The sequence below is a fragment of the Stegodyphus dumicola genome, chromosome 7 (genome assembly GCF_044657685.1).
Source record: "Stegodyphus dumicola isolate Sdum_Otavi_A_Nest chromosome 7, ASM4465768v1".
NCBI classification, from domain to species: domain Eukaryota; kingdom Metazoa; phylum Arthropoda; class Arachnida; order Araneae; family Eresidae; genus Stegodyphus; species Stegodyphus dumicola.
Genome location: NC_140774.1, coordinates 61,678,186 through 61,690,329, shown reverse-complemented (window position 1 = coordinate 61,690,329; position 12,144 = coordinate 61,678,186). Strand labels below are relative to the sequence as shown.

Below are 12,144 nucleotides of genomic sequence, written 5' to 3'. Positions count from 1 at the left end.
CTAGCTTTAAGCATATTTTCTTTATAGTCTTTTTATAGTTTATATATAGTATGTATTAAAATTAACAAACATTACAAACTAATAAAACATTTTAAATAATTTGATTATTTTTTGCCAACTTTAGGAGTTTTTAATGATAAAACTACAATCTCTTCAGCAACACATCACCCAAGATATTAAATATATTGTTACAAATTTTGTATTTGTTCTATTTTTCTGTGTAATGTAGTGCGTTACACAGAAAAATAGAACAAATACAAAATTTGTAACAATATATTTAAATAAGTAAAATTGTTCTATTTTTCTGTGTAATGTAGTGTGGGACATATCAGACTTGTGCATTCAACGTATTATGAACTCGTACACATGCAACACTTTTCGGTGTCAGAAATGAGGTCGAATGCCAGTGACAAAAGCAATGGAGAAAGAATTAAAATTAAGGCAGTTGGTGGCAAAGTTTGCTGCATTCAAAGAGATGAAGGCGGGCCAGGAATCTGTTAAAGAGGAGATGAAAGCAATTTAAGTAAAGATGGAAACTGGTTAAGAAGAAACAAAAAGAGAAATTACCTGCATATTAGAAAACAAATTTGAGGCTATGGGAAAACAGAAATGACTCAGTTGAAAATAAAGTTGGACAAAGTGAGTCTTCTGTCAAAGAACATACAGAAGAGTCTGCCGTGGAACAACAAATTGATGACAGGGTTTCTGCAGTCGCCAAAGAAGTTGATATTTTCAAGCAATAGTAATAGCAGGACGCAATTCTGATGGTTTAAAATTTTTACCCATGCCTGCTCTTCCTTCTCTGAAGTTATCCACATATGATGGGAAGACCTCCTGGCAACTGTATAAGACACAGATTTCTATAGTGGAGGATGCGAATCGATGGGATTCCAAAGCTAAGGCCTGTCATGTTGCCACTTCTCTTACAGCAGACACTGCAGATATTCTTCAAACTCTTACCGAAAAACTAGAAACCGCTCTGTCTGGCACGTTTTTGCTGCAATTTGAAGAGAAGTGTTTAAAAGATTACAGCAGGCTTCAATTAAAATCCTGTCAACAGAAGCCCACGGAAACACTCCAGGAGCTCGCCATAAATGTTTAAAGGCTGTTTCATCTTGCTTTTTTGGAGCACCTGATACAAACATGAGAAATCCTGTCGTTGCAGTACTTCATTGATGGCATCCGGGATCCAGAAATACAAAAGGCTCTATGAATGGCAGATGACAAGGATTTAAAAAGTGCCTTGGTGTACACCATGAAATTTGAGGCAGCCCAGCAAGTAACTTGTAGAGATAGCAACAAAATCACAGCTGGTCAAACGCTGGAGCCAGTGGATCAAGTGATTGCTCATTTAGATGGTTTAACCCTTTGACACAAGGGATATTATTTTTATAATTTTTTAAACTAAAAACTCTAGAAATTGAATATTATGATCGTAGAGACAAATAATATATGAATTTTAGAAAAACTACTCTTGCCCATTGTTCTGTGGGTGGTAGTCGCACTGTGAAAACATCACGCATCTAGGACTTGGAAACTTACTGAGGTAGTAGGGGGGGGGAACTTGCCTTTCTCCGCCCACGTTTCCAATAAATGACAAAGTTTAGAATTTACAAAAATATGTATGTAGGAACTGCATTATATATAATATTTTTACATTATTTTACAAAATAAATCGTAAGAAAAATTTAAAAAATACACATTTATGTAACTTTTCTATAGGAGTGAAAATATAAGTACTTACATAATAAGGACATTTGGCTAAATGGATTAAATAAAAACTTGGTAAAATAAGGATTAAAAAAAGACTCAGTATTTTTTTTTAATTTCAAAGAACACATATTTTTTGTGACACTGTTCAAAGTATGTTTTGGTACATGCACAGACTCGCATTGCACATTTCGCACATGTATCTTCTATGAGGTTTCTTTCTTGTGCTACAAAATGTACACTGCCTGGATCTAAATTTCACTTGCATTATTTAGTTTCCAACGTTATTTAGTTTCTTTTCATCTGGCACATGAAATTTGTGGTTTTTATGTTAATTGGGGGGGGGGCGCTTGGTCTTTTTGGCTTTGGTACAGATCATTCGTTTCCCCATTCATACTTATTTTATTCGTATTTCGTCCAAAAATATTCAGAAAATATTTTTAATTTAAAAACAACTTTAAGCGATTTCTATTTGTTGATGCCTTCTCTAGAAGAAACTGCTCAGAAAGCTGCCGATATCGTACCAGGGTCGAAGAAAAACACGAGCTGCAGAGTCCGGTCACATGACAAATTACAATAACCACATCGGCTGATGGAGACCCAGGGAGTGACAATGAAGTCAAGAAAGATCAGCTGGGAGACGGTAACATTAAACCCATAATTGACTTAATGGAGTCCTCAAACAGAAAACCTGCTTGACAGGAGATTTCGATCTATAGTCCTATGACAAAACAATACTGGGTTCTCAGGGACTCACTCCATATGTGAAACAGTGTCTTGTATCGAAAATTTGAATCGCATGATGGAAAGGCTTTCCAATGGCAGCAGATACTTTCAAAATCTCAAATGCCAGATGTACTACATAGCAACTCTACAGGAAGCCATTTCGGAATAATGGAAGACTCTAGAGAGTTTGAGAGTGCTACTATTGCAATAATGCAAAGGATGACATGAAAACGTGCTGCCAATCTTGCAATACGCCTTTTGAACATTTGACATTTTTGGACCTCTGCCACAGACTGCTGATGCCAACAAATACATCCTCATTGCTATTGATTACTTCACTAAGTGTATCCTATTCATGATCAAGAGGCTGTCACAGTAGCAGAGGTAATGATATTTCCAGGTTCAGAGTGCCTCTTCAGTTACATTCCAATCCAGGAATAAATTTTGCATTGTCTGTAATTGAAGAACTCTATAAGCTACTCAGCATTGATAAAACCCAAATGACACCTTTACATTCCCAGTTAGATGGCATAGTAGAAAGGTTTAATCATGCCATCCATAATAACCTCTCATTGATGGTTTCCAGAAACTAACAGAGCTGGGACAAGAAGTTATTTCTATTTTTACTGGCTTACTGCAGTACTGTCCACGAGACTACCGGCTATTCCCCATGTCAGATGCTTGCTGGTTGTGACCTTCATCTGCCCTGTGATCTTTTGTTTGGTCGCCTTCCGGATGCGCCTTTATTACCTGATAGTTTTGCATGAGAGTGAGTCAGTTTGGCGACGGAAAAGATAAAGACCCAATACAACACGAGAGCTACAAGACATCGATTCAACGAAGGAGACAAGGTATGGTTCTGGAATCAGATTCGACGGATAGTGTCTGAAACTACAATCACCTTGGGATGGTCCTTACACAGTCCAAAAAAGGCTGAATGACGTTGTTCAAATCCATATGTCTCCAAATTCCAAGCCTAAAATTACGACTAAAGTCATTACGACAGGTTAGCTCCTTACTATGGCCATAGTACATAACATACATAATGTAAATAATATAAGAACAAAGTCCTATTTATTTCTAAATTTGTACATTCATTTATTAATTTAATATTTGACTTGTTTTAAGTTACTTATTGCAATTATTGCTTGTTGTTTGTTATTGTATTGTAATGTTTATTATTGCATTGATGAAGTAGTTGTAAGTATGGCTTCCTGTCCAGGGATGGTATGGTCTGGGATATGCAGTCCTTGGGAAGGGGGCAATGTTACAAATTTTGTACTTAGATACTGAAACTGCTATGAAAGATACGATGCAGTCATCAGAGCTTCATAAGGTGAGTGTAAAAATACCTCCTTTTTGGATTGATAAACCGGAAATATGGTTTTTTCAAGTTGAAGCTCAGTTCAAAATTAGTAATATCGTTTCAGAAGAAACTAAATTTAATTATTTAGTTTCACAGCTTGAACCTAAGTTCGTCAAAAATATTTGGGACATTGTAACGAACGATAGTGCCACAAAATATTCGGATGCTAAAATTAGGTTATTGCATTTATTCAAAGAAAGTGAAAATGTACGGATTAAACATTTGATTACTGGTATCGAACTTGGAGACATGAAACCAAGCCAACTTTTGCAGAAGTTGAGATCAGTTGCTACTACAGATGTGTCTGAAAAGATATGTAATTTTGGTAGAATTATAAGTAAAATTGTTGTATTTTTCTGTGTAATATAGCATGAGATAAATTTTAAAAGAAGGCTATGCTAGAAAAGTAATAATACAGGGGCACATGCATTTAACATTAAGTAAATGGATATCTCGGTAATTTGTATTGGAATTGAATAAATGTAGTTGACCACTATGTTAGCTGTAAATTGTGTATTATGAAATGGATGGGAAAAAAGCCATGTCTCTTATATCTACAGAGCATAATCCAGAAATGGTTCAAGTATCCACATTCAAGAATGATATAAAATAAAAGATGCCAATTTGCAGTTTCAATTAGATATTATCGATTAACTAACTGACAGACATGTAGCAGTAGAAAAAAGAAAAGGTCGATCTGGAAATTTACCAACTCCACTAAGACTCACAGAGAGACATTTTTTAGAGGCGATTCCACCTATAGACAAAAAACTAAGACCCACAAGACAGTGCTATGTGTGTTCACTGAAAAAAAAAGCAAAAGTATTAGAAAAGAGAACAGATATTTTTGACCGGACTGTGACGTTGGATTATGCGTCTCACCCTGTTTCAAGATGTATCACATTAAATCAGATCTTTGAAAAACAGGTTAAGAAAATGCAGTATTTGTAATTGAAAATAATTATGTAGTATTTGTAATCGGAAATAATTGTGTGGTAATTGTATTTTTTATATGCACAACTGTAAATGTAACTTCCCCATCTGGCAACCAACCATGACAGAGAAAAGATAACTTCCAAGGAAAACAGTATTTTTTATGTCCTGTAAAAAAGTTGTCATAAATGCTTAAAATAATTAGAAATATTACTTTTAATAACATTTTCGAGCTTACAAATATAAAATGAACAAATTTTGCAATTAAAAAAGTGGCATTTTTTGGATCGAATTCTTGAAAAAAATGAAACTGGGGTTAAAAAATAAGCACATCAATTCCATTTCTATTTCAGCTAGCGAGGTAGCATCACTCTATCAAAGTTTTTTTTTTTTTTTTTTTTTTTTTTAAATCAAATAGCGGGCACTTGGCTTTTTCCAGCATTGACCCCTCCTAAGGCCAGATGTGGTGGCCATTTTATTGTAAAGGCAACTAATAGGTATCCACCATTAGGGGCAGACAATTTATGTCCATGCCTTCTCTGGGGTTCGAACCTGCACCCTTCAGTATCGCAGTCTGCTTTCCTAACCACTATACTGTCTGGGCGGCACTCTTTCAAAGATGTAAGTTTCATTAGACAACTGCCGTGAGAATTTACTTTTGTTTCAAATATACTTTTTCGTGCTTAAAACATCCACTGCAAAAAAAGTATTTATGTTTTGTGCAGCAAGTTTTTGAATTAACATGTACATAGATTTTGGTATGTTGATGAATCAATCATTCAAAGGCACATAAAAATTACAAATACACTATCATCATTTACATAAAAAAATAGTAAAAAACTATTGGTTTAGTTGAGTAATTTTAAAAAACAAATTAAATTGATATACTTACAGATTAAGAATAACTACAGATGTTTTTAGCTCTTGCAGAATAATATGATATTGCACTGTTACATAATCAAAGAGGAATAAGAAATAATGTGCAATCAAAGTATACTCTTTTTTTTTTTTTTTTTTTTTTTTGGCAGAAGAGGAGATTTTAATAGAATCATGTTTTTCTTAACTAGCTATAGTAAGGAATATTGGTTAATGTCTGATGAGGCTTGTTTTAAAAATAGGAATGTCCTTTTTTTTTTTCTTCTCCATATACCATTTGCAACAGTATTACCTTTTTGAACACATTTAACATAAAATAAAAAAATAGGAATTCAGAATTCCTACTTGAATTCCTACTTTAAACTTATTTTTTATTTAAATCACAAAAAGCATGCATCTTTAATTTTAAAAGTGATTTTTACATTTAGATAAGAGGATACTCTTCACAAAATGGCAGTAATTTATCTGAAACATATACTATACACTTTTTTAAATACTTAATAAATAAATAAATATTTTACTGAAATTTGCTGCTCTGATTTTTGGTAATTTATTTTGTTTCAGTAAAAACCTTTTAGGTAAAGTATAAATTTTAATGGACATAATTCGTCAATGAACACAAGCATTTAACAATTCACGCCCAAAGACATTTAATTCTTTATTAAAAGTCATTAATATTCTTTTGCATATAAATGTACTGCAGTAATTCATTTACATTATAAAACTTATATATTATTTTTTCATTATGAGAAAATGAAAAAGAGTTCATTGAAAGAAGATTGGAAATGAGTAATTTTGAGCTTTTTATTCAATCTTATCTTAGTTCTTCATTCAGTAAAATCCAGTTAACAATGTTTTATTGCACTTTATTCATTTACTTCAAGTAATTTGTCTGTAAATTTAAGTCTTGAATATGTCTGTTAATGTCATATCATTGAGATAAGACAGTTTATTGCAACATACTTTATAAGAAACAGCTGCTTGCCTGTTCTCAACATTTTAAGAGAATTTTGTACAATTATAATTGGAATGCTAAAAATTAGATTTAATAGTATCAGTTTGCTAAGGTAAATTTATCTTATCTTCAAATTACAAAGAATAAAATTATCTGTATATTTACCTCTTCCTCCTCTGCCTCCCCTGCCAGGTGTTGATGGTGTTCCTGGTGGCTTAGGCAAAAACCGACTCAATGGTAGCAACTTAGCGGGATCAATGTAAATCTGTAAATAATATTTTATACTCAGTTTGGAACTCCTATAAATATTTTTTTTCTGTAAAACTGACTTTAAAAAGGAAAAGCATAATTTTTGTAGGTTTTAGTGCTGAATTCTGTTAATTCAGTAACAGGCTAAATAAAAACTATAAGTACAAATTGCAAAAGTTACATAAATATTATAAAAATAAATTTTTCAATAATAATAGATGTTCCATAATTAATCCCGTAAAACTTAGATTTCTCAGTTTAAAATATACTCTTGAAGTTTGCTTATTCTTATGCTAATGCTTACCCATCAGTATAATTCTTAAAAAACTGAAGGATTTGTTCCTTTTTAATTTCAATATTATGATAGCATATTTCTAACAATCTATTATCCATGTTGTGCCAGTGAATCACTTTACATTGCTATTAATATTCTCAGATTCATTTTTAGCTATTTCTAACATTTTTATGGATGAAATTTTAAAATAAAGGTGAGAAATGTAGTTCTGCATCATCCAATTCCTCATTCCCCACAATATGAATTCCACACAATTATAGTCTCATGAATTTTCACCACATGAACTCCGCAAGGTAAGGTTCATGATGATAGCAAAACATGCCCCGTTCAATTTTTACTCCACCACTTTGGGAAGCTCCATGGTCTTTCAATATTTTTTGCATGAACAGCTATTAAATCGGTAAAATTAAATACACCTCTCTCATAAAACTGTTCAAATCAATAGCTGTGCATTTGTAAAGGCTAACTTCTCCCACCATTTAATCGACATCAGTTCCTCTGCCTAACAGTAAATAAATATCTGTGTTGTTACAAACTGTACTCTGAAATCAGTTCAACCACTTGTCAAAACATATACTTTTCCTTTGCTTGACACTTATCACATTGTATATTGAAACACTTTTCTTACAGTTTTTAGGGTTGCCACTCAAACAGGATAATGAAATTCCTTGACTTTTCCTGGCACATGTTTTACGAAAATTAAAGTCCATCCACGTAGTGTGCTTTGGCTTTGCTGAGAGGCAAATTAATTCTGCGCATGCGTCGCTTTGACGCGTGCGCATAGGCGTTTATGCCTGCTCGTAAGACTTTTACGGCTGCGAATATGGGTGTGCGCAAGCGCATAATACGCTTACGCATGCGCGTTTAATGTATAACGGACAGTATAAACTAAGCTAAAATTATCTAATTCAGTTAATGTTGCAAAATGCGTTGTTCCTTAATCTTCAAATTGGATCCGGCTTATTATTTTTTGCAGACTGTTAGAGCAATTTTATAAAAGTAAGCTTGAACTTTCGATTATGTCAAATAGAATTTCCAATATATATTTACTAATATGTAAAAGATCTACAAAGCGAAAGTATGTTTTGAAATCCGAAATCTGTTTATCAATTTCACGCTGCTCTGCGGCAGGGGGAGGGGCAGAAACACGACGGCGCGCAATGAATTGGAAGTTCCTCATCATTATAATTCGCTTCCGATAGTGAAGAAAGTGACAGAGAGGTTATTGAAAACGAAAACATTTCGATTGACAAATTAGTCGGTATTTTCGACACAGCAAGCGGAACTTTGTAACTAAACAAGAAATTATGTCTGTTTAATAGAATTTATTCTCACATGAAATGAAGCAACTTAAGCAACATACATTGAAAGAAATGTTTAATAAAGTAAATAAATAAATATTAAGCATTTTTTTTTTGTAAATTTTGCTACCCTTTAAATCATAATTGTTCTTTATTTCATAAATTACAGTTTCATATTTTTAATTTTGTAATTTCTGCATGCCATCTTACCTGATTTAAACTGATGATCTATAATCCGGAATCGCCGAAGTCCCTACGAGTCCGGATTATCGACTTTTGACCGTACTAGGATTAAACCGATTTTATTTTGTATGGGAATGGAAAGGTATTTTCTTTCATTCAACATGCGCATGTAAATCTCCTGATTCTTGAGGTTACTGGAAACTTGCTTTGCCTTTCTAAAAAATAATTTGATTGGAGCTGCCTGAATGACACTCACACTATATGTAATTCATCGGTAATGATCGGTTCTGATGTTGGTGTAAAAATCGCTTTTTCTGTAGATCGTTGTGTGAAATTCCCTGCCTTTTCCAGATTTTGATTAAAATATTTAAATTCTCTGACTTTTCCCAATTTTTCAGATTTTTCACATAGCGTGGCAACCTTGAGCTTTATTTAATAGCCATTTTCACTTACTCAAATGTCAAATAAAATGCATTTTTCTTGGGGAATAAAATTCTTCCTCACTTTTCAGTAAACCAAACACTTTTAGCATTTTTGCAAAAAAAGAAAATGCATTAACACGTGAAATGCTTGCAGTTCCTCTAGTGAAGAAAGAATTATGAGTAATCATGAACCGTGAACATTCATATGAAAAACAAATACAGTAGAAAGTCTGGACTTGTCGGACTTCGGCGATTCCGGATATTAGATCATCAGTTTAAATCTAGTACAATGGCATGTAGAAATTATAAAATTAAAAATTTTAAATCATGATTAATGAAATAATGAAGTATTTATGATCTAAAGGGTATCAAAATTTACAAAAAAAAAAAAAAAAAAAAAGCGCAACTTAATATTTATTTGCTTACTTTATTAAACATTTCTTTCGATGTAAGTTGCTTCAATTGTACTGTTTTTAGTGCTAATGCTTTGTCTTTAATTTTGTAGACAAACATAATCTCTTCTTTAGTTACAATGAAGTCCTGTAACTGCTGTTTCTAGAATTTTGTCCAACTTGTCAATAGAAATTTTCTAGTTTTCAGTAACTTCTTTGTCACTTTCTTCACTATCGGTAGTGGTGGATCTAGAACCATACTACAGATTTTGCCATTCATTAATTGACTGATGATTGAGAAGCATTGTCATCACAATGAAAAACTTCTTTTATAAAATTTTCATTTATTACCACTTCCCCACATTCCTTTACAAAATCCTTTAATTGGAAAATGTCAAAATGTCACCTTTATTTTGCAATATCTGAAAACGTTTAAAATTAGCAGCTATCAGCATCAAATTTAGCTATCCTTCACTATACATCATGAGCTTGTTGACTAACGACAAGTTGTTCCGTTAAATTTTATCTTGCTTCTATTGCACAATAAGACAATTAAACCTGAATTGTATTAGTTTAGTTATTAATTATACTAATGTCTATTTCTTGCATATGCTTAAGGCTTACCAGAGTTCTGAATAAATAAATTCACAAATATACTTAAGGCTTATCAGAGTTCTGAATAAATAAATTCCCACATATACTTAAGCCTTATTGACGGCCGATGCTAGGTATCTTACCTCTGTGGGTCCTAAATTCTGCAATAATAGCCCTAAATGTAATCTTAAGGTCTATGCATATCATCAGCACTCGTCAACATTTTCTAGCTCATTTAACTTAAATCTGTAATCATCGCCAAGCATAATGTCAACATAAAAGGTTACCATACTTCTTAATTATTCAATTACTAATATAAAAAAAAATTTTTTAGGCATCACTACATGAGTCATTACTCAAGTTGTCATGTTTTGATAAACATGTGGTGATGAAAGGCATGTATAATAAATAATGAATTGGCAGGTCAGTGTCAGATCAACGAAATATCTACAAATATGGAATGTTTGGGTTTGAGATGTGTGCGAAGCAGATGCACAGCAATGGAGCCAAATTACTGATTAAACAAATTTATGCTAAATTCATTGTTTCTTCAATAGCAAGATATTTTATTTAGTGTCAAAATAAAATTAAGAATCGGAACTATCCAGATGTTTTATAATGCACCGGGGGGGGGGGAATCAAATGCACATGTGTAAAGCCAACGAGGAAAACGTTGATGGTTTTGAGGTCCAGATTTTGGATCATTCTGGATAATGGACAAATTATAAATAATCATCATGAGGACTGCAGGCCACTTAAAGATTATTTGTGTTGGCGATTTAGCAGTAATCTTAACATTTTTTTGAAAAAGGAAGGTCATAATAATAAGGAAGTACGAAAATTGTATCAGAAAATTTCATTACTACGAAAGTAAAATTATTTTTGGTAATATTACCTTATCTGATGGCTTGATTAAAACTGCAATAATAACAGATAAAAATTCAAAATGCATGATTTTTAAGAAATTTAAATAGCGAAGATGAATTGCAAAATTACTGTAAATAACACACCCCCAATTTTGTTTAATTCCACATAAAATCTTATTAATCAATGAATTTTTTTAGAATTTATTAGCAACACAAAATGCCTTCTTGTGGTTCCAAATTAATGAAAATTAAAACAAAAAATTATTCAATATATTTTTCATTCAATTCTTAGCTACTTAGGAAAACAATAATTCAGCACATCTTCTGCATGAGGTGCTGAGAGCATTTCACTCAAAAATATTCAGAAAAGCATAATTGTTTCATGCCCTTTTGTCATTTTCAATTAACCCTTTGCTGACTTCATGTTTATTTATCACTTGCTATCATTTTTATAACCTTGATTTAAAAAAAAAAAAAAAAAAAAAAAAAAGTTGATAATGGTATGTTTTTCATATTGATCAAACTGATATTTATTTCATGAACAGAGAAGCCAATTGCAACTGCACAATTAAATGTAATCATTGTAGAAATGTTGCAGCATATTTACATCCATGATAATGCATGAATGCCTCCTTTCATGAAATAGTCCTTTGCAGATATACGTACATTCTGACATATTAGAACAACTCTTAGGAGTTGAAATACTTTAAAAGAGATACACTCATGCCTCAATATTTACTGATTCAATCAGGAATGGTAAACAGATGCAAAGAAAACATATAGATTAAATTTCATAATGCAAGCAAAAGGGCTAATTGACAGTCACATAGTAAAAATAACACCTCAGACACACACAATATCATCTTCCATTATCTTTGCAAGTTCAATTCAGTACACTGTAATTAAATACAGGATAAGGAAATGGTTGTGTTGGAATCTTGCATGTATTTTCCTTATAGGATACTTGAGTTGAAACCCAAACCAATGCCCATAAATATATCAGTAGGAAATATTAGCTGTCAGTGTATTTGGCTTATCTTTATTTCCAAATATATATTTCTTCTTTTCAAACTTCTTTTGCCCTTGCTTTTAAATACATAATGTTCTCATTAGCGACATGCCATTTCAATTCTTCTGCTCTGAGTTCTTACATACAACAGAAGGGGCTCAAAGCACATGACTAGTGATGCTGTGAGTCAGCAGAGGGCAAATTTTATAACAGAGGGAACTGCATATTATAATTCATTCAACTGCCACAAGTCCATATTTGCATCAT

The 12,144-nt window shown here is 32.5% G+C and overlaps 1 protein-coding gene across 2 annotated transcripts in view; it reads right to left on the bottom strand.

Annotated features, from left to right (window-relative positions):
- The window catches only part of LOC118184258 (uncharacterized), a 30,564-nt gene that overhangs the window by 4,122 nt on the left and 14,298 nt on the right, over nucleotides 1-12,144 (bottom strand). For both annotated transcript variants that reach the window (XM_085820331.1, XM_085820332.1), the window contains exon 5: nucleotides 6,732-6,831. In XM_085820331.1, coding sequence (XP_085676457.1) covers nucleotides 6,732-6,831 — 100 coding nt within the window. The remainder of the gene's footprint in view (nucleotides 1-6,731; nucleotides 6,832-12,144) is intronic.